This window comes from Aethalodelphis obliquidens, unplaced genomic scaffold (assembly GCF_003676395.1).
Source record: "Aethalodelphis obliquidens isolate GAN/ISIS:26980383/991018 unplaced genomic scaffold, ASM367639v1 scaffold29, whole genome shotgun sequence".
NCBI classification, from domain to species: Eukaryota; Metazoa; Chordata; class Mammalia; order Artiodactyla; family Delphinidae; genus Aethalodelphis; species Aethalodelphis obliquidens.
The window spans coordinates 14,149,909-14,173,590 of NW_020837973.1; the positions used below are offsets into that span (position 1 = coordinate 14,149,909).

The 23,682-nt window shown below is 45.2% G+C and overlaps 1 protein-coding gene across 3 annotated transcripts in view; it reads right to left on the minus strand.

Moving 5' to 3' along the window:
* The window catches only part of MYO10 (myosin X), a 215,532-nt gene that overhangs the window by 86,195 nt on the left and 105,655 nt on the right, over nucleotides 1–23,682 (minus strand). For all 3 annotated transcript variants that reach the window (XM_027125358.1, XM_027125356.1, XM_027125357.1), the window contains 6 exons: nucleotides 16,929–17,116; nucleotides 7,356–7,490; nucleotides 5,819–5,943; nucleotides 5,316–5,329; nucleotides 5,112–5,196; nucleotides 4,218–4,321 (listed from right to left, as the gene is read on the minus strand). In XM_027125358.1, the coding sequence (XP_026981159.1) occupies nucleotides 4,218–4,321; nucleotides 5,112–5,196; nucleotides 5,316–5,329; nucleotides 5,819–5,943; nucleotides 7,356–7,490; nucleotides 16,929–17,116 (651 nt within the window). The remainder of the gene's footprint in view (nucleotides 1–4,217; nucleotides 4,322–5,111; nucleotides 5,197–5,315; nucleotides 5,330–5,818; nucleotides 5,944–7,355; nucleotides 7,491–16,928; nucleotides 17,117–23,682) is intronic.

The window sequence follows — 23,682 nt, forward strand, 5'->3', positions numbered from 1 at the left end:
TAATTATGTTTTCTCAACAATATGGCTCAAGACTCAAAAAAAAAAAAAAAAACCCTGGGAAATTCTCAGCACAGTTCAGAAGCGCTAAATAGCAATTTAGTTATAAAACTGGCACAAAGTTATACAAAACGTTTTCAATAAAGTCTTTATTAAGCACATAGAAAACAGGTGACTGTGTGCGTGGTGGGGTGGTGACGACAAATACATGATACAATCCCAACCGTTAAGGATGAAAGGAAGGAAGCCAGGCTTTTCACGCTAGAAACAAACGGGGAAGAGGGACGGATTTCAGGTACAAAAGGTACATCCACTCAGGGTCTCAGTGGTGAGGTGGGGAGCGCCATCCAAGGGAGCCAAGGGACCTCAGGTGAGTCACGAACAAGTGAAATGAATAAAATGGGGGGAGAGGAGGCTTGTTCTGGGCACAGTAAATCACAAGTTAAGTTCTTTGGTAATTCATTGTGTAATTTTATATTAGGCAAGTTGATGTTATTTTATAATATAAAATTTGCTTCTACTCTCATATTTTCCAACACTGAACGAGACTGAGGTTTTAAAATTTTTTAAATTTTATTATTATCTTTTAAATTTATTTTATTTATTTTATATTTGGCTGCATTGGGTCTTCGTTGCTCCACGCAGACTTTCTCTAGGCGAGCGGGGACTACTCTTTGTTGCGGTGCACGGGCTTCTCATTGCGGTGGCTTCTCTGTTGTGGAGCATGGGCTCTAGGTGCGCAGGCTTCAGTGGTTGTGGCACATGGGCTCAGTAGTTGTGGCTCGTGGGCTCTAGAGCGCAGGCTCAGTAGTTGTGGCGCATGGGCTTAGTTGCTCCGCGGCATGTGGGATCTTCCTGGACCAGGGCTCAAACCCATGTCCTCTGTATTGGCAGGTAGATTCTCAACCACTGTGTCACCAGGAAAGCCCCAAAGGCGGATTCTTAACCACCACGCCACCAGGGAAGCCCGAGACTGAAGTTTTTAACTGTGGCAAAACTGAGGTATAAAGTCAGCCCTTTATTTATTTATTTTTAATTTTTACTGGGGTATAGTTGATTTACAATGTTGTGTTAGTTTAGGTGTACAGCAAAGTGAATCAGTTATACATATACATATACCCACTCTTTTTTAGATTCTTTTCCCATATAGGCCATTACAGAGTACTGAGTAGAGTTCCCTGTGCTATACAGTAGGTCCTTATTAGTTATCTATTTTATATATAGTAGTGTGCAATCCCCCAATTTATCCCTCCCCCCAACACGCCCTGGTAACCATAAGTTTATTTTCTACATCTGTAACTCTATTTCTGTTTTGTAGATAAGTTCACTGGCAGACTTTTTAAAGATTCCACATATAAGCGATATCATGTGGTATTTGTCTTTCTCTGTCTGACTTACTTCACTCAGTATGACAACCTCTAGGTCCATCCATGTTGCTGCGAATGGCATTATATTGTTCCTTTTTTATGGCTGAGAGCCCTTTAAATCTTTATAATATCTGACTCACGAGGAGTCAACTTATGGATGCATGGGCTCACACCATCAAAAATCCATGGGTACACCCAGTAAGACCTAAATGGGTACACCCAGTAAGACCTAAATGGACAGCCAGTAAGACGTAAAGGAAACCCCAGTCCTGGTCCATGGCCAGGCACGCCATTAACATTCAATATTTGTGGAGTCAAAGAATGAAGAGATTATCACTCATCAAAGACTCTTGTTACTCCCCCACGCACTTCATCAGCCACTATTCTGGTGGGTCAAACACAGGCAGTAAAAATAAATTCGTTGTTACTGACTTGAAATAGCTTCATCCTGACTCAACAATTTATAGTGGAACTTGGAAGGCTGCAAAAAAAATGGCTATGAAATTTAGCGTATGTTCACCATCTCTGCCCCAGGAAAAACTAGGTTCCTTAAAATGGCTCAGGATCCCTCACAGGTACATATTTATATTAATGTCAGTTGGTATCAATAAGGAATTCTAAAAATACATGAATTCTTAATGAAATAAGCAAAATTCTTAGAAGGTCCTATTGCCAGAGTATATTGACATTAAAGTTGATAAAAAGGAATAATGGATTTTTTTTTTAGTAGCTGAAAATACCAGAGGTGACATTTTCATATGTAATTCACAGAAATAATCTCTCTCTGTTAACATTTTAACACATTCTTCAAACAAATGTCCTTGAGTCCCAATAGAATGTGGTCCCTTCCCTTCCTTTAATCTCAAAACCTCTGGGAAAAGGAGCTTTATGGAATTAAAGTATGAAGATACAAATTTAAATGGTATTTGATTTTGGAAGAAAATAAAGACAAATTACATGATAAAACAACATAGCATAATCTATTTCAATCATCTTTATTTCTTCAGCAGAATGTAGGGATTATATATATGGACACTAAAAAGTAATTGCAAAGTAAATATTTAAGTATCTAAAAATAGAATTCTTATAAGTCTGGTGTGTACATTCACTATGTCAACTTCATGTGTAAATTTTTCTTCCTTTCTAGATGACATGTCTTTTCATGGTAGGACCAAATTTCAAATGCCAAAACCTATCATTTCAATTTAAAAATAAAAGTTAGCAATCACTGAAAACAGGCCAAGCTCCACAAGCTTCCTTTCTGCAGCTACCAGAAAGAGCAAACAATTCTGGATCGGAAAACAATGCCCCAGGAGGAAGCCATCAGAGTACCCTCTCTCCAGTCACTCCCAGGACGAGGGAGGGCCTCGCTGCCCACTGGCTCACCGCGGCCAGTGAGCTAGTCAGTATGGCCCTGCAGCGACACTGCAACTTGAATAACTGGGAGTCTGTCTACCACTGCAAACAACCACCTTTCATCACAAAGTAAATGGAGAAAGCTCGTGTAGTTAAAGAAGTCCAGGATGCCAAAATAAAACTGAGAAAGAAAATTTTAAATACTTAAACATCTCTTAAAGTCCAATTTGCAGGGCCAAATCCCATGCCGCCTAGGGTAGGTACACAGCAAAAGGCGCTGTCAGCAGGAGGCTTTTTGTTAATAGGATGAAGGAATGAGAGATGACAGAGACACCGCTCTACGCTATAAATGGCAGAATGGGACATCTTTAAAAGAAAGGCTGAGGGGAAGATGATCATGATATTATAGCCTCATCTGTTTTTAATTTCATTTTCAGTTTAAGGATACATACATTAGATGTGGGGAAATGATGTGTGATATATATCCATTTAAAAATATACTTTGATTCCATTCCACGAGGCATTCTTATGAACAATCTAGAAAAGGAAATGGGGATATAGAACCAAGTGGTCGACAACAACTAGAAAGACAAATCTGGGTGCACGTAAAGCAGTGACTACCTACCTGCCTCCTGGTTAGAGTGTGGGATTTGGAGTTAGTTAGACTTTGTCTAGATACAGGCTCTATTAGGTGCTGTGTGTGGTTAGACTGGTCACCAACCTCTCTGAGTCACAGAACATAGACAGTCATAGTTCTACCCTCACAGGGTCGTTAGAAGCAGGGAGATGGTAAGTCTGCAGAGTAGGCCCTCAGTCGGTGTTAGCTGCATTTATGACGGATCAATTCTAGATCCGCTGACCCCAAATGCTGAACTAATGACTCTGGCGAAGGAACTGAGACCACGCTGATGAAATCGACCAGCCCCACTCAATCAGGTGGGGCTGTTAATAATGCTCGATGACCAGGCTTCCTAAATGCAGTCACTTTATAACAAAGTCCCAGGAAATTTGAGAACTGCAGGAAACCGCACAGGTCCACACTGCAGAGTCTTAAAATGCCTACTTCTGTGTGATCAGAATTGGTTACCAGGATGCGGCTATGAGAACAGGATGAGACCCGAACAGTCACCTGGTCTAATTGTTGACAGATTTCTTTTTAACTGTAGAACCAATTATTCAAAAAAATTTTTAATTGTAAGCCCTGAAACAGAGGATCTGCTTGCTCCAGTCCCAAACCTGTGATTTTTTTGTTTTGCTTTTCTGACCACTATTCCAAGCCAACCACCCATCTGTCCTGAATGTCAGACGTTCACCCACCTTCTAAAGAGAGAGGATTCCCTTCCATGACTTGGAACAAGAAGAAAGGACCTATTCCCGCACAGCGGTACAAATGTGATTTCTTTTTTTATTAAAAAAATTTTTTGAAGCGGAAATGAAAGCTGTCGCTTTTTCTTTTTTTGGTCACCTTTAATAAAGGAAAATAGGAAAGTAACTTACAATAACTTCCCTAAAGGATTCCTGGTCACTGATTGTCTTGTCTCCTACACATCCAGATTGATTCAAGTAGTGGTAGTTTTCTGGCACAGATAAATAAAATTCTTCTACAAAAAGAAAAAGAAAAACACAACATCACTATTTGACTGGCCAGGGTAAGACATAATTTAAAAGAGTTTTCACTTTGCAACTTTATTTTTTAAAGTACAAAAATAATTCTATGCTCCTACTGGTCCACTATTAAGATTAAAACATTCCCTCTTAATCATCATCTAGGGAAAACAGAATTATTAAATTCGATGGGATGGAAGAAAATGTTACTGAAAAAAGTAACTGATGAGGATCCTGTGTTGATTGTTTTTTTAAAAATCAAATGTTTAGAAATTAGCGTTATTTGGGTGTGACTTAAAAGTAAAACCAGTTGTAATACATTATGTTTTGTTTTGTTTTTTTTTTTTCGGTATGTGGGCCTCTCACCCTTGTGGCCCCTCCTGTTGCGGAGCACAGGCTCCGGGCGCACAGGCTCAGCGGCTCCACAGCATGTGGTATCCTCACGGACCGGGGCACGAACCCATGTCCCCTGCATCGGCAGGCGGACTCCCAACCACTGCACCACCAGGGAAGCCCACATTATGTATTTTTCACAAATATTCTTTAAATCAGAAAAGAACTAAGATTCCAAAACAAACCAAAAAAATTCACGATTTCTCTATTGATGATTTTCCCCCTACGTTATCTGGCTCTAAATGAACTCAGTGTCTTTGGTCATCTCACGCATTTCGTTTCAATTGGTGGAAGAACAACAAAGTCCAAACAGATGTCTCCTCATCCACAGATGGGTTTAAAGGCAAAATAAGCTGCGAGCACATACGTCTCTGCAGCTGTCCCATCACTCACCTTTCTCTTCACGCTCTAGCCCTGCCAGCAGTGCATAGAATATGTGATAATTCCTTTCCCCGGGATTTTGCCTTACTACTCGGTTCTGTGAAGAGAAATCAGATTTCTGTTCAGAGATGTTTCCTCTGCTTAACGATCATGAGCCGGTAATTGCCGAAAACAGTTATTGTGAGAGATAATGTGAATTAAATCACGTTTACTTACTTTTTCTAATAAATCTTCATGTGATAAGCAATGGTAAGTCAAGGAACAAAACAAGGATACACGAGGCTCAATTAGTCTTTCGTTTTCTACTCTTTGTTGCCCAAGTAATTACAATTTCCTGTGTCTTGGACACTGAGACTTCTGGTGCAAAAGGTAAGCAAACGATACAGACTGTTTCATCAAAATCCAATTTCAGACATGACACATGTACCCAGGAAGTATCACACTAGTTAAAGAATTGATTTCAAACAACAAATATATGATGTCTGGTTAGGAGTCCAAATTTGCAGATTAGGGACATGATATCAGAACTTCCCCAAAGAAAGATGGTTCCTTATCTCCTAGGATAATTAACAGGTCAGGCACAGTAATACTGGAGCAGTGACCAGGTAGAACCAGAAAGAAACGTTTCATATCCTGTTATCTGTCCTTAGGATAAGCAAGAACAGTTTCCACTAGAGAGTCATAGTACTATAGACCAAAAGCTAAACGAAACAGGATACAATCTACGATTCTCCCGCCCTGGATATTTCCCTTCTGGCAGATGTTCAGCTGAACAAACTTCCCGAAGCGACTGGAGTTGTTGTTATACACGGTCTTGGCGTTGCCGAAGGCTTCCATGATGGGGCTGTGAAAGAAGCCAGGACAGCAGCCGGTGTTAATTAGGGTCCATCTAAAACTGGCAACGACAGTCCTCACCGACGGCAAAGCAGACAACTGCAAGAAAAATCTGAAATCAAAGGGACCTCTGGCGATCATGTTTATTTCAGAAGAGCCAGATTTTCCCAGCACTTGCTGAAATGGGTTTATAATGAGCATCCTTCTCGGGGCAGAGAACTCGCAGCTGGGTGTGCAGGCAGAGGATGCTACAGAGAGTCAAGGAGACCACGATGGCTGGTCCCCGTACAGATCAGCTTATATACGCGAGCCAGGGGTTGCACAGGAAGAGCCCCCGCTTGAATTCTAGGAAGTGAAAAAGTCCCAGCCCTGGAAATTTCACCCATTTGTTGTACATCCCGGGGGGAACATACAACTTCCTCGGGTCTCCTCCGACTGTAAAATGTGGTCAAACTAGGTCAGGGGTCAGCCAGCTTTTTCTGTAGAGGATCAGATAGTAAATACTTTTGGTTTTGTGGGCCATGTGGCCTCTGATGCAGCTACTCAGCTCTGCCACTGCAGCTCGAAAGCAGCTGTAAACAATATGCAAACGAGGGGAACTGTGTTCCTATAAAGTTTTATTGATCAAAACGGGCCGCAGGAGGAAGATGAAAACGGTCTAGAGACGGATGGTGGTGATCGCTGCACAACAATGTGAATGTACTTCACGCCACTAAGCTGTACACCGAAAAATATTGAAAGTTATACATTTTTTGTTATGTGCATTTTAATACAATTTAAAAAATAAATTTTGAAGGCTAAAAAAACAAAACCCAAACAGGCTGCAGGATACCAGCGTCAGGCTGAAGTTTGCTGACTCCTGGACTAATTTCTAAGTAATAGGACCTGAAAAGTCCCTACTGGTTCTAAAACCTTACAAGGCACCAATCGGACACAGGGCAATCACACATTTTAATTAGAATTTCAGAGGCTACTGCACCATGGCCCTCTTTCAAAGCTCTGAGGTCACTGCCATCGATGTGGCATTGTTCTGCAACGTGAGAGGCTATACAGTGCCATTGTGCTCCTAAGATGCCTCCAAAGATTTGACCACTAAGTCCTCTGTGATGTGGTGGACGGAGGCCGGAATTTCAGCCAATAACGAGGCCTCCCGACAGCCAGCCGAGGGCTGCCAGGTAAGAGGCAGCTGCAGAATGTGCCTCACTCACTCAGCCACCAACTCAAACATGGTGCAGCGATGGGGGCTCAGGTCATCAGAAATCGCTGTGTGTGTGTGGGGAGACTTTTTCTTGAGGAATCGTGAAAGCCAAGTCAAGAAAAAGAGAAGAGAGCGCCCCGAGTTTCAACTCTTCCTTAAATAAGCCAAACGGTGAGGAAAGTGAATCCTATTAGTTGGAAACGAGAAACACGATGGCCAAATACCTGCTCTCAAGAATGGCTTGTTCAACACACGATGTCTTCTCCTTCGAGGATAAGTCCAGAGACTGCTGACTGATGGCTGATAAAAACTTGAGGATCAACTTAGTGCTTTCGGTCTTACCTGCCCCGCTTTCACCACTGAAAGACAACATGCAGAAATTTGTGCTTCTAATTAAAACAACAACAACAACAAAAAACCCCAGCTTGGCCAGTGTCAGTCCAATTCGTCCACAGAGCAACTTTTTTGTTTTGAATTTTATTTTTTACACAGCAGGTTCTTACTAGTTATCCATTTTATACATATTAGTGTATACATGTCAATCCCAATCTCCCAGTTCATCCCACCACCACCAGCCCCCTCCGCATTCCCCCCCTTGGTGTCCATACGTTTGTTCTCTGCATCTGTGTCTCTATTTCTGCCCTGCAAACCGGTTCACCTGTGCCATTTTTCTAGGTTCCACATGTATGCATTAATGTACACTATTTGTTTTTCTCTTTCTGACGTACTTCACTCTGTACAGCTCCTGAACAGTGGGAAAGAGCTCAAAGTGCTGAGTTACAGAGAAGAGTCCCTCCTCCTGGCAGCTGAATGGCCTCTGTGTTGCCAATGACTCCCTCAGCCTACAAGCTAAACAGAGGTACCACCTTCACGAAGCTCAGGTAATAAGAGGGACGGTGCCTTTCGTGGCAGGTAAGCTCTGCAAAGGCCGGGATTGGGGTTTTGTTTACTAAAGTGTCACAGACCCCTCAACAGTGCCTGGCTGGTGGCAGACACTCAGTAAGCATCTGTTAAATGAATGAACATGTCAGTGGTAACTTTCTGGTAAATACGCACAAAAATGCAATCATTCGTAAATATTGAGGGGACAAGGGAATGAACCTGTAGGTACTCGACCCACACTTGGGCACTTTATTCCCATAATAATCCCATGAGGCAGGCAGCGGCTAAGGGCCCGGGTCAGAACTGAACAGCAGGTCTGTCAGCAATCCAGCGTCCTGCAGAGATGCTGCTTCAGCGATGATTAACGAAAAGTGAACAAAGCAACCTCGAGGCCCTGGAGCTGGGGAGGGTGGGGGGCAGGGCAAATGAGAGGAGTTAATGGGATCTGAGTTGTGTCACAAAGGACCGGCAAACGTCAGCTAGGCAAAGAGGAAAGCGGAAGGATTCGGGGTCAGATGACCCTGTGAACGAAAGCAGAGAGGCCAGAGGAGCTGCGGGAGGTCTACAGGGGTGGGATTCTTGTTTGGTCAACTGGACCGAGACCAGAGTGGGCAGAGAAAGGGCAAAAGGATCGAGGTCGATGGTTCTGAGGCCACCACAGGAGACAGAAGGCGAAGGCCAAGCCCATCAAGGTCACCCATGAGGAACACAGCTCTGAAGTCGTGCTCCAGGACTGCGGGTCCCTCAGGGAGACCAGCTGCTGTTATGATCTAGGCACGTGGTGGTCAGGCCATGGACAAGTACAATCAGGCTGGAGATGAAAGGGAAGAGATGGAGATCACAGACTTGGAAGGAGAGACCCAATCAATTTTGTGTAAGGCACCCTGCTCGGTACCACAGGGAGAACAGAAGTAGTAAAAGGGCAAATAACTTACGAGAAAAGTAAACCCACGGCATAAGTAACGGTACGTGAAAACCAACACTATCACAGGGTAACAGGTTCATAACTGCTCAAGGGGGGAGATAAACAGATGAGGCCCCCACAAGTTCTAACACAGCACCCCCGTCGAGTGTCAAGAGCTAGGAGGTTATGAAAGAGGAATTGTGCAGATAACACGATGAATGATTAAGCACATGTAATAAAGGAGAGGAAATGACTCAGAGGTGACACCGTCCACTGCAGGCCCAGGGGAATCTCCACCCATCGAGGCCAATCACAGTAATTCCATTCCCTGCGCAGGTGATAAGGTGGTTGGCCGTGGGCAGGTGTCGGGATGCCAGCCAGAGACTTAACGCCAAGTGTGCTGAGGCTCCTGGGGAGGTATGCACGCATGCGCGTGCACACGCACACACGCACACGCACACACGCGCACACACACACACACACACACACACACACACAGACCAGATAGAACGTCCCTCTGGCTGCAGACGACAAATACTTGGGAATCCACAACTATCTTGAGACTGGAAAGCAAAAGGCAAGACAATCAGAGAAGCGCCCAGTGGGAGTGGCTGAACCCACAGCCCTGACCCCGCCCCTGCCTTGCCGTCTGAGATAATCAAGGCCCACGCAAGTGACCAAGTGATGCCAGCTCTGGTGAGCTTTTCTGTTATCAGCAACCAGAATCTTCCCAGGGCGGGGCTGAGCATTCATCTCTGTGGAGCTGGCACCTGCCTAGCCTGGGAGCTGGCACAGAGGAGACATTCAGCAAGGGGGCACTGAATGAGTAGCAGAAGCTAAGAGAAAGTTGCAAGAAGATATTTAAATAACTCTTGAGACTTAAAAATACATATCCCATCTACCTAGCAGTTAAATTTTGTTAAAACAAACAAAACTGAAAGGGAGACGTTCTCTAGTTATAACGTGTGAGGCAGAAGTCATGGTTTACACGGTCCCCAAACCCACCCCTGTATCCTCCAGCACTCAGAGGTGGGTGGCATTTCAACGTCCCCTGCAGGAAGGGCAGCGATCAGTAACCAGGACCGAACGCAGCCAACTCAACCAGAAGGCGGCTGAACTGAACGAGGGGGGTATCCGCTATTTCCACATCGGGTGGCTAAACACCCTCATGGTCCTCTGGGCTCCCTGCCTTCCAGGCCTGCCGTTTGGGTGCCCTCAGGGTGGCACATCTCCAAAACAAAGCAATGTGTGGCATAAAAAAATCACCTTCCCACGTGGGGCTGTGAAATAGCAAGAAATAAGCCACTCCTGTGTTATGCCTCTGAGATTTGGGGGATGTTACAGCAATTAGCACAGCAATTAGTCTACTCTGACGAACACGGTAATTATACAGCCGTGGAGAAAAAGCTGTTCAAATTGGACAGCACAGACTCGTCAAGGAGAAGAAAACCCGAGATTTGCATTGTCCTTCACCCGTCAAGGAGACTGATCTACCATCAGCTTCGGCCCATTTTTTTTTCTCATTGTAGCAAATTTTCTTCAAGCATCTTCTTTAGGTACATCTTTTTTGATACGTAAGTAAAACTTGAAACAAAAATGAAACTCGGATTTGTACAACAGTAGTTCTCAAACTTGGCTGGACATGAGAATTATCCACTGTCTCCCTGATCCGAACCTGTAAGGGTAGAATTCAGTCATCAGTATTTTTTTAAATTTCCAGATGATTCTACTATGAGGCCAGGGTTGGGAAGTACTACTCCTGAAAGCAATGTCACATAATTCAGATAGGACTGCACCAGGAGATGAAAAAGGTGACTGTATATACGAGGTTGTGCAAGTGTGGCATGAATAAGGCAAAGAATATAAATAACTCACAAATCGTTAAAACCCAGAAATATGCCAGATGTGCCCAGACATTAACGTCAAGGTAACAGGCCTCAATTTTATTTAACTCTCCTCTTCTTCCTCCCCTCCCCTGCCTGCGACTTTAACACTCCTCATGAAAACATTTACTGAGCGTCACAAAACGTGATCTTTAAAGCAATGAAGAAAGAGCATCTCTGCAGGTATTCCTTCCTTCCCTAAGTATCCGTGTGCCTACTACGTGTCAGGCTGCACTGAGGGCTGGGAACACACTCGTGAAACAAACGGTCAGGGACAGTATTTATGACCCAGCAGCAGGAGATATCAAAGAATCACAAATTACAGTTAATGCTGTCAAGTATAAATCTCAGGAGATGGGAGGATTCATAATTTAGATGGAGGGCTCAGGTTCAGCGAACGCCTTTCTGGGGGAATGACATTTAGACTGAAATGCAGAGACACGCATAGGAGTTAAGTGGGTGAAAACTGAAGGATGGGGAAAGGAGGCGGGAGGGGAGGGAGACCCTCCCTTTCCTGCTTGAGGAAAGGGCTTGGAGCCTTGGGGGAAGGGAGAGCAGCCTGCACAGCCAATCGGGAAGGAAAGGGAAGGGGCTGGGGTCCCACTCAGAGGCCACTGTTTTCCAGTCAAGTATGGAACTGGTTCTTTTCAATAGGGGAGGGGAGAGAGGCTGCAGATGGAGTTTCATTGCCAATGGCCAATGATTTCATCAATCGGTCAAGCCTAGGTAATGAAGCCTCCATAAATCCCAAAAGGACAGGGTTCAGAGAGCTTCTGGGTCGGTGCGCACGTGGAGGTAAACAGCGGCTCCCTGGAGGGGGCAGGGAAGCTCCCCCACCCTTCCCACACCATGCCGTGTGCATCTCTTCCATCCGGCGGTTCCTGAGTTATATCCTTTTATAGTACAGCGGTGATCTAGGAAGTAAAAATGTTTGAGTTCTGTGTGGTGCTCTAGCAAATTAATCAAACCCAAGGAGGGGGGTCATTGGAAGCTCCAACCTAGAGCTGGTTGGTCAGAAGCACAGGTGACAGCATGACTGGCATCTGAAGTGGAGGGAATGGCAGTCTTGTAGGACTGAGCCCTTAACAACCTGGGGGATCTGACGCTGTCTCCTGGTGGACAGTGACAGAACTGAGTTGACTGCTTGGTGAGCTATGTGATAATACAGCATGTATTTATAGCATTATAATGATATAATGACTAAGTATATACTCCTTTGCTTACCATATCACAGAACTATAAAGCCAGAATAAATTACATAATTAAATACACACAAAATATAACACCAATAAAATCCAAATTAACAAGACTAACCTAACCCCCTGGTTAATGCTGTTTTGCTCAAACTGAAGCGCTCCTTGCACTGTGACTGTCCACTGCTTCTCTTGTGAGCCTGGTAGGCTCTTCCACCACGGGCGCTGTGATGAGTCACGTATTCCATCTGGTTCCTTTACTCCAGCCTCGATAAAACATTAACTCATACAGCAATCATGATGTTAATTCACCTTCACTTACAGTGAACACATCACTTACATATCCAGTCCTGCATTTTTCTCATTAGCCTGTGGCAGTTACAGTCTTAACCCTTGGCGCCAACATGACCACAAACACAAACATGGGCTTCAGAGAAAACATGTTCACCCAGATGAACCAAAATGAGTTGATACCGTTAAAAAAAAACCTTTTTAAATCGTGAAAATGAAAAAGGGAAAGAAAAGTAATCAAAGCACGGATATGAGGCCTCAGAGGCCATGTTAAAAGTTCTGAGAATTTTTCGTAGGCAGAATGGAAAAGTCTCAAGACAGTTTTTAAGCAGGAGAGCGTCATGATCGGGGTCAAGGTTTTAAAGAATCAAATCACCCGGTGAGGAGTATGGAGTGAGGAGGGTGTATCGAGGGAGACAAGAGAGGAAGCAGGAAGTGAGGGCAGAGGGTAAGGGGAGGGGGCAGCAAAGAGGAGAAGCCAGCAGCCCCCAAACAGACGGTGGAGGGAGGAGGAAGGGGACAGCTGACAGCCCTGGTCTGGGTGGTTGGTAAGTGACAGGGAAGCGGGGGGGATGACTCGGGAGAGCCCAGGGAGCTTGCATGTGGGATCTTCCTGGACCAGGGACAGAATCCAGGTCCCCTGCATGGGCGCTGGTAACACAGCGGTTCACGTTTATCAATACTCATCGAACTGGATATATGAGATTGGTACAGTTTACCGTAGGTAATTTGACCTTGATTGTTGGGGGCAGGGTGACTCTTCTAGATTCAAGAATGACTTCCGGATCTCAGGCTTGGGACCCGGTAGGATGGAGAGTCCACTTGCTAAGAATGAGAAGCATGAGAGGAGGAACATGTTTCTGGGAGAAACTCAGGATGGACTGACGAGGTGCCACCCCTGAGATGCCCATCAGACACCTCCGCGATGATGCCTCAGGGTGCCTGGACACACGTGTGGAACTCAGAGGAGAAGTCGGCAGGGGAGGCACTGAAGTCTGGGGAGTCACGCAGATGCATACTAGAAATTTTTGAGCGATAAGGCCAATGATCCAGTAGAAAAGAAGAGGCCAAGAATCAGGGGCAGTGAGGCTCAAAGATGGAGCAAAGTGCCCAGGAAAGCAGGGAGGAAGGATCAAAACACACCTGAAGGAAAGGGCCTCTGATGGAAACAGGACCCTTTATCCCCCCGCAGGCTAGTATCCCCTCCAGTGCAGGTATCGGCCAACTGTGGCCCCCAAGTCTGCCCTTCTGCGTGTTTTTATAAATAAAGTTTTATTGGAACACAGCCTGGTGGTTCACGTGCGCTCTATCTACGAGCACTTCCACACTCCAAGGGCAGAGTCGAGTAGTTGTAATGGAGCCGATCTCAGCCACGGAGCCGAGAATACGTATGTCCTCCCTGGCCCTTTACAGGATACCTCTGCTGACATCTGACATTCTCCATCCTGTGAATCAGATTGCCCTGATTCATGTGATTTTCTCAAAATATATACTAATCACTCCACTGCTTGCTACAAGACTTTGGAAACTTCTCTACTGCCTAGAGGATTTGGTCCGCAGGTCTTAGCAAGCAGGGCAAAGCCCATAAGATGAGCCCCTGCACCAGGAAAAAGCCCGTAAGGTGAGCCCCTGCACGAGGAAGTGGGACTCTGTTCCGAAACTAACACAGGGAGACAGAAGTCCATGTCCTGTGCCCGTAGCTCACGCTCAGTCTCCTTGGCAGGTCCCTCAACAGCTCCGAGCCTCGGCTCCCCCCAGAGAAGGCTTCTGGTCTTTCTCAATGAATGGCAGTTCCCTCCTTGCCTTTCGAACACCAGTTCCTTCATGTCCTTAGCAGATCCCACACCTTACAGGTGTACCTTCTATTTGCATATGTTCCTTGTTCTTCCACACGTTTTCGCAAGTGCTTCTGCGCCCTTCCAGGGTCCCCTCTGTGCCTGCTGCTGTTCCCACGTACCAATGGACTCATGATCACATGTCACTTTCTCTGAGATATATTTTCGATTCCTTGCTGAGCATCTATTGCCATCTCCTCTGAACAACCATGTACACATTTCTATTTTAGCCTTAGGCAGGCTGTATTGAAATTACTTATTTACCTCAGTTTCTTCCCATCAGAACAAAAGTTCCTAAAGGGCAGTGATTGGGTCTTTTCTTTTTTAACAAGGTAAACTACCATTTGATATGAGCGTGAGGCAGGCCCCATGCCTTATTCTGGCTGGTGCCCTTCTGACACAGGATGCAAGTTTTGTTCACTATTCCAATTCAATTATTTCTAAAATACTACTAGAATAGAAAAAGACCAAACACCCAATTATTATTCCAGAATATAAAAGACATACAGTTAAGGAAAAAATCACTCCAATTTTGGAAAACCAAAACTTCTGCAAAGCTAGCAGAGGTCCTAAACCAACAGCTGTTCTGCCCACCCATCCTTTGACTGACAGCTGTTGGATGCTGGCTCTCCTATCAGACACTGTCCTGGGCAACGAGTTGCACAGATGAATTAACCACAGGCCTTGCCGACACTACATTAAAAGTTCATACATACTGAAAAGAGAAAAACAGACTAAACAAAATAGACTAAACTCTGCCTGCCGCAAATTGATATTCACTTAAAATGTACTAGATCAAAATCTGACCTTGTCAGTTAGATTTAAAAAAAGCTCATGGAAGTTTTAAACATATATTTATATTTTAGAAACTATAATAGCATAAGCATTGGCTTACACGTACACAAGAAGGGTAAAATAAAGAGCTTAAGAGAGAGAAACTCTTGAAAGTGAGACCAACAAAAAACGCTTGGACTAGAATCCACGAGACTAGCAGTGACACAGGCTCGTAAAATGAGAGAAAAACTGATCTATGTGGTCCCTGCCTAATTCCAAATAGGCTTATTTTCTGCTTTCATCGGTAATTAGAGCGAAAGTTTTGAAAGTAGTAACATGTTGTACCACCAGGGGGCAGATCATGCCTGAGGAAATCTAAATAGGGCTACTGTACCCTACAATTTCTATTTTTATACTCAATTTCCCCTTATTCCCGCAGCACCATGCCCCACTAAAAAAAACTGCAAGAGGTCTATTAAAAACCAAAACACATTTTAATGAGAAATCTATTCTTAAAGACGCTGTTTCCTGAGTTACTTTAGATAAATACAGTTACTCTTTTCACATCAGCATTACACAATGAGAGCTTTTTGTTTGGGGTCCCCTCTTCCTTCTCGCTCCCGGCTAGCCCCGCCTTCTTTTTAAATGCCATAGTCTTTGGCAGGAACATGCCAACCCCTTTCCGTATTATTACACACACATATATGTGCACAATGATCTCATTTGATTTTTCACTTTCTTCCCAAACTGCTCTGTCTAGCAGGTGATATATGAGTCATGCTCTCATTTTTTCCACTGAAAGTAATAAACACAGCCAATCATCGATGGCAAATATTTAGGTACCTAAGTGTGGAAAACAACTTGATCTTCCTAAAATAGATTAAACTCTTTCTGTTAATCTTATCAAACTATATTCTGTATGCTGAAATAGTGATCTTAAATTCTAACTCCTGAACTTCAGTGAAGTCATCTAAAAGAGCCCACAAATAGTGCTCTAATCATAAGGCAAGTTGATTACTTGGGAAGGTGACTTTTTTTTTTTTTTGCGGTACGTGGGCCTCTCACTGTTGTGGCCTCTCCCGTTGCGGAGCACAGGCTCCGGACGCACAGGCTCAGTGGCCATGGCTCACGGGCCCAGCCGCTCCGCGGCATGTGGGATCTTCCTGGACTGGGGCACGAACCCGTGTTCCCTGCATCGGCAGGCGGACTTTCAACCACTGCACCACCAGGGAAGCCCGGGAAGGTGACTCTTAAAAGCTCTGCTTTTATACTAAGCGTCAGCTTCATTTTTGATTAACTGCAAGTTACAATGATTCATATTTACTGAAATGCATAAATGGACAGTCCCTCTATCCAAGTTGTTTCTACAGCCCAGTGCATGAGCACCGTTAAGGTAATAAAGAGGAGAGAATGTATCTGCCCAGGTGCTTCCCTTCCCTTAAAGAAAGTAGGTGATAGAGGGAGGCAGGGAGAGACAATATGAACGTGTTCTACCTTCCACATTCATATAATTCTGATTGATTACAAACGAAGGACCCCCGAACAAGAGTAATGGGTAAATATTGCCAATAAGAAGAACACAGGGGCTTCCCTGGTGGCACAGTGTGTTGAGAGTGGTTGAGAAAAATGCCTATCATTCCCTCAACATATAACATAGTAAGTCCCACTTCTGTGGCTAATTCAAAGGTCAACTTTAGGAACACCCAATTAAAATCATTAAAAATTCTTAAATTTGGGAGATTCTAGGGTCATCTTCTCATACTGGCAAAAACCAGGACCTTGCTGCAACAGACAAGCATTCTGAGGAGTGCTCTAGAATAGATAAAACATTTTAAATTTGGAAGAACTATGCAATGTTTCCATAAGTCAATAGAAGGACCATGTCTGACCACTGGAATAAACCAAAGAATAACTCGTATCTTTTGGAAGCCGTAGTTGTCAGCCTGTTCAAAAGGGAAAACTTCATCTGAGAAATCTGGGGGTTGATGCGCTAATAAGCGGGCTCCGTGTCTGTGGTGGCTGCTGGCTGGGTTACCTGATGAGGACGCACTGGTTGTCATGGCGCTTCCACAGGCAGCGGTAGCACTCGTTGGCGATGGCGAAGACGTGCGGGGGCAGCTCGCCCAGGTGGCACCTGCTGTAGCGCTCCATGGCGTCCCGTGAGTACAGGCCGGCGATGGTCTTGTAGGGGTTCACAGAGGCGATGATGGAGCCGATGTAGGTCTGCGAGGACAGGGGGTGGGGACACAGGGACCCGGGTTACAGGTGGCACTCGGGGCTGGGGGTGGTGGGGAGTGGGTGGGCACAGGATCTCATCCCCACCCACGCTGGGCAGAGACAGAAGCAGCTCAGCGTGGTCCACGCCTGGAGGGGAAGAGACGCCACCTCTCACGCCAGAGCCGCTGTCAGAGCTTTACCAGAATCCGCCGAGTGTACGTTAAGGGGACCAGTGACTCCTGAGCCCCGCTCACACGTTTTTCCTTTACCTTTGGGGACAAATCTGCAAAGGAATGAAGCCATTTCGAAGAGCACTGCAGTGAAAGGTAAACAAGAGAGAGGATGGTGACACAGTGAGGCCCAAATCCCTGTTCCCCAGTGACCTCCTGACTCCGATTCTCATCTAGTGGCTATTAGGAAATGGCAGGATTAAAGAAATAAGAGAAACAGGGCGGGGTGGTGGATGAAGAGTTACTGCTTAATGGGCACAGGGTTTCTGTTTGGGACGGTGAGAAAGCTCTGGAGGTAGACAGTGGTTATGGTTGCACAACACTGCAAATGTATTTAGTACACTGAAAAACAGTCACAACGGTAAATTTTATGTTACATCTCTTTAACTTTTAAAAAGCAACAAGACCACTTTGGAAGCACTAGGTATTCCTTCAGTAATCTCAAACACCGTGTGAAGTACCATGCAACTTATCTGGAGAATAGCTCATGGAAATCTTATCTTTTCTGGAACCAAATCCAGGCCAGAAATTAAGCAAAATCTTCAGAGCAGCAAAACAGAGGCTACAGAGTTAGTAAAGCAAAATGCCTCATGCCTCCTCCATATGGACATAAACTACTCATTTGTCCTTCTTCAAGAAAGGCTAATGAAGTTTGATTGTCAGACACAAGCAGATGAGAAGGGGTGGGGGTAGGACCCTGCAGCCACCACCACCTACCTGCCAGCTTCTGTGGTGTATACACTGCACCACGGGCTTGATGGAGAGCTATGGGCTGATTCAGCCCCCTCCCCCAATTCACACATTGAAGCCCTAACCCCCAGTACCTCCAAATGCAAGTATACCTGTAGACAGGACCTTTAAAGAGATGATTAAATTAAAATGAGGCTGTTCAGGTGGGCCCTAATCTCGTCCTCATATGAAGACGGCATTTGGATACACCAAGAAACACTGGGGACGTATGTATGTGCACAGGAAGACTATGTGAAGAAACAGGAAGAAGGAGGCCGTCTGCAAGCCAAGGAAGGAGCCCTCAGGAGAAACCAACCCTGCTGACACCTTGATCTCAAACTTTTGAGCCTCCAGAGCTGTGAGAAAATAAATGTCTGTTGTTTCAGCCAGCCAGCCGGTGGTCTTTTGTCATGGCAGCCCGAGCAGACTAATAAACAGGGCCTGACCCTTTCGCCACTCACAATAACCCTAGGAGGTTCACAGTGTTATTACACCTACTTTTCAGAGGAGGAATTTGAGGCAGAGTGATAAAATTCTGCATTCGGCCACATAGCCAGTAAGTGGCAGAGGTGAGATGTGAATGCAGGCAACCTAATTCCAGAGCCTTCTCTTCACATTCACTGGCAGGGGGTGGCAACACAGCACAGCACAAGAAAAGCCAAGAAACACTGGACAGAAAGTCTAAACATCCTGAGCGCATCTGTACCATATTATAGCAATTTGTAATCATTTATATTCACAGTGACTGCCAGGAACATCAAGTATCGTGTGTCCCATCTTAACTGTTTTCAAATGTAAGGAGGTCTATAACATGTTTTGGAAATATTTTGAACCAAAACAAGGTTAAAAAGGTCAAAGAGTTATTACTATATGACCCAACAATTCTACTCCTAGGTATGCACCCAAAAGAATTAAAAACTGGTCCTCCAACAAATACACAGCAGCGTCATTCGCAAGAGACTGAAGGTGGACACAACCCAAATGCACGTCATCAGATAGATGGGTAAACAAGATGCGGTACACATCCACACAGTGGAATATTATTCAGTTGTGCAAAGGAAATGAAGTACTGATACAGGCTACAATGTAGATGAACCTTGAAAACACGACACTAAGTCAAAGAAGCGAGATACAGATGTGCACACCTCCAGAGCAGGTAAATCCACAGAGACAGAAAGCTTGGTGGTAGTTACCACGGGCAGAGGGGAGGGTGGGGCGAGGCAGGACTCGGGGGTGACTGCTTTGCAGGTACAAGGTTTCCATTTGGGTGATGAGAACATTTTGGAACTAGACAGAGGTGCCGGTTGTACAACACGGAATGTACTAAATGCCACTGAATTTACTTTAAAGTGTTTAGTTTTCTGTTATATAAATTTCACTTCAATTAAAAAAAAATTAAAAGACGTGGCGCTTTCATGTATGAATGTTCAGGTCTTTGGAAACCTCCACTCTCTAGAGAGGCCACTTTTCCCTGTCACAGCACCATGGGGAGGATGTGGCCAGAAAGAAAGGTGGAAGCTTTTTCCTCTGGGGAAGGAAAGGGTCCTACTTCTAAAGGAGAGCAGAGAACCACACGGTTCCCTGGAGGCTGCCAGACACCCTCCATCAACGCCTTGGCCACAGGTGCTCGTGGCTTCTTTTACATCGACTGTTTGCACAGGTGAGGCAGGCAGGTACGTGATGCTTGAGGCTCTGGGTGTCTGGCCACTTCCTCTGGTTGGTCTAAAGCGTCAGGCCTATTTCTACCTTTCCAGTAGTTGTATGCATTATTATTCTGTGAAATATCAAGACTGTCCATTTTCCTGTGAAACATGTTCTTTTTCCTACTTTGGCAGAAGTCAAGACAGTCAGTGCCGTCCGTCTTTATACAGATAGGTAGGCGTGCTGCCGATCTCCTTTCTCAGCTACAAGTAAAACAGAAAAGCCCGTCAGGGCATCAACTTGACTATTAACTTTAAGTAATGTTAGAAGAGTAATCCATCACGAACATATCTTTTTAAGAAAACAACATGCCTAAATCGTGAAAATTCTTGCACTCCGCATTCATGACCTATGTGTATGGTGGTCATAAAATTCTGAGATGAGACTTTTAAAAAATGTATTGGTTCACTCATGAAAAACATCATAACCTTTTATTAAAAGCTTTCCTTTGAAAGCGATTATTTTGGTCAAAACCTCGTAGGCACGCTACCCCTTCCTGGTTGGGGAACTAGTCTCCCAGCATGGCTCAGGGCAGGGATCCCCCAGCCCCGGGCCGTGGACCGAAACCGGTCTGCAGCCTGTTAGGAACCAGGCCACACAGCAGGAGGTGAGCGCCGGGAGAAGCTTCACCTGCCGCCCCCATCACTCACATTACCGCCTGCACCATCCCCCCTCGCACCATCCCCGTCCGGGGAAAATCTGTCTTCCATGAAACCGGTCCCCAGTGCCCAAAACGTGAGGGACTTCTGGCTTAAGGTATCACTCACCCTGACAGCGTGCATGACGTGGATTTCGTATGGGGGCAGGACACCCAAGGATTGTTAGCAAAGATGAAGACAGGACATCCACAACGGTCTTAACGCCTAGTTTCGCTTTTGAGTGATTCACATCGCACTTGGCCCAATGAAGTAGCTGGAAGGTGTTGCAGAAGGACAATGTGGTCGGCGGCGTGGCGGTTACAGATGACACACGTCTGCCTCGCACCCGGTCCCCGGGGATTCCAGAGGAGTGAAGCCGGCCTCTCTGAACAGCAGACAGTCAGCACTGAGGCAGCCCCTAGAGCGGCAAGGTTTCTGCTGGCGGTCACGCCGGGTGGACCCGTAACGCATCACGTACCTTCCCAGACCGAGCCCGGTCACTGCCGCGCAGTGGGAGCTGGTGGCCCGTGAGCTGGTGCTCAGCCAGGGTTTCTGGCTCAAAAATCATTCCAACACGTCTAAAGACTGTTCCACTGTTGAGTCGCCATCTTATATAATTTGTAGCTGACAGTAACTTCAACCAATGGACTCATATGTGCCAACAGGGACAGCAAAAAACCGGACTGAATTTGAGCCCAAACTCAATAACCTGATATCTCTCCTTTAAAAAAAAAAAACAAAAAAACTAAAGAATATATAAAATGTGTGTATGGCTGGTATGGAGAAAGAATCCAATTTTTTAATAGTTATTTTTTAAGATTATAGGAAACCTTGCCTCACTTAGAGTGAAAAATGTCTCCTACTGTAAGCACCTCCACTTAGTTCCAGACATAAATTAGGCTCTTAGAACACGAATGCACACGTTTTACTGTTTCACCTTCTCACTAATGACCTGAGTCATTTCTTAACAGGCTTGTCACCAGATTTTAAATGACAATTAAGTCTACAGGTTTCCAAAACAGCTTTACTGACATTTCAGAACTGTGGGACACGGAGGACAATCTGCCCTATGCAGACACACTGTCGCACACCCTCATTTGCTCCGACATAACCTTGATCTGTGGGCAGCGCAGAAGCCACGCTTCTGCCTCTTCTGACAGAGGAAGGAACAGAGCCAGTGAGTGAGGGTGAGGGCAGGATCCTGGATCCTGGTTGTGGGGTGCTGCCCTCGGGTCTGTGATGACGCCCTTCCCCACTCACCTACGTACAGCATGGAATCGTCCCAGACTCTCCAGCCACGTTGCCAGTGGCCACTGTCTCCATGTGCTGTACACCCCACTTTCAATTAACTCTAGAATCAACCCCCTTTTTCTCCATCTCCACCGCCCTGGCCTCACTTGCTCAGATGTCCCCGAAAGCCTCCTTTCCCACTGATCTCCCACTCGGTCTTGCATGTTCAATCCCAGCTTCACATGTGACAAATGAACATCTGAAAACAAAAACTCTCCTGCGTAAAACTCTTCAAATAGCTCCCACAGTCTTCAGGGCCGACCCACAGGAATATTCAGGCAGAGAGTCTGAGCACCCAAGTCCTAATGAATTATTCTCCTAAAAGTTTCAGGAGTGCGGACCACTTCAGCTACTTAACTCATTGAGTTTTCATTGTTTGTGCCCATATTCGTGCCAAATGGTACTTCTGAATCTCCCTAAAAGGAATGTGTAAAACAACGTGGCAGCAAAAGTCACAGTTCCTAATGGTTTATTCAAATTAGGTGAAATGGTTGAGGTCTATCAGCAAAAATAATTACAGCTGGGGCACCTCTATCTTTTCTCCCCCTCCCCTGAACATACCACTCTGCATGGATTATTTTGTCATTAAAACAAAGGCTGCATGGGTAAGAGATGTGCGGAATAATAAGGAAAGTTCAACATGTAATGTAAGTAAATATGGAAACTGGGAATGGAGGGTGTAGAAGAGCCGAGCTGTAAGTTAAGTACCAAGTGAGGCAAAGATACAATGCAGTAAGGAATCCTAAGAGTTGTGAGACAACAGTGTTCCATGCTCGTACCATTGGTCACTCTCTAAAAAGGTATTTTTTATTACTGCCCCCAAAACCACCATGATAACGCCATGCACTTTGGAACTCTGGATACGTGCAACTCTCAAACACCAGGAGGGGCCAGGTGCTGGTTTCCTCATACTGGATTCCAAATTCCATGAGAATAAATCTCCTGGTCATCTTAATGGCTTTTCAGAAATAGAAAGTATATTCTATTTTGAAGCACGTAAAAATTTTTTTCTAGTCAGAAAAGTTCCACATAACTCACCAAAAAAATACACTTCCTTGCCCATTTTAATAACCTGGAACAGCTGCCGTGCCTATTGCTATGAAACTGGGAGAAATGCGCTGCATTGCTTCAGTGCAGAATCTACCAATTCAAGGTTTTCAAAAGGCATAAGGGTATAATACCTATATCTAGTCCCCCACCAAAAAAAATTGAGTATAACTAAGAACACTGAAAGTGACCCAGTGGCCTCAGATGCACTCTGCTGGTAGAAACGGAGGATCCATGTTACTGTTGGGAAGTCACTATTCCAACACAGGAAGAAATGATGGAGACAGCAAGAGTTGGTCAAGTTAGAAGACTTGAAGTCCTCACCCTGGACCTACCTTCCCTGGTACACTGCTTAACCCCTCTAGGCTCGAGATTCCAATCAGTAATAATAGCATGTCCTCTGTTACCCCACCTCATCACCATGTGAAAACATTACGTAAGTCACAGGCATGCATTATAGTTTTTGTTAATGAAAACAAGACTACAATGGCTTTTCATCATGTGGGTCTGAAAAGCTGGATGGAGATCAAGTAATCTGAAATGCACTAGGGAAACTGGTTCAAGTCAGTGCCACAACTCTTCTAAAGGGAAGGACTTGTTAAGAAGTGGGAACCGGGCTTCCCTGGTGGCACAGTGGTTAAGAATCCACCTGCCAATGCAGGGGACACGGGTTCGAACCCTGGGCCAGGAAGATCCCACATGCCGTGGAGCAACTAAGCCCGTGCACCACAACTACCGAGCCTACGCTCTAGAGCCCGTGAGCCACAACTACTGAGCCCGTGTGCCACAACTACTGAAGCCCGCACGCCTAGAGCCCGTGCTCCTCAACTAGAGAAGCCACCGCAATGAGAAGCCTGTGTACCGCAACGAAGAGTAGCCCCCGCTCGCCACAACCAGAGAAAAGTCCACGTGCAGCAACAAAGACCAAAAATAAAAT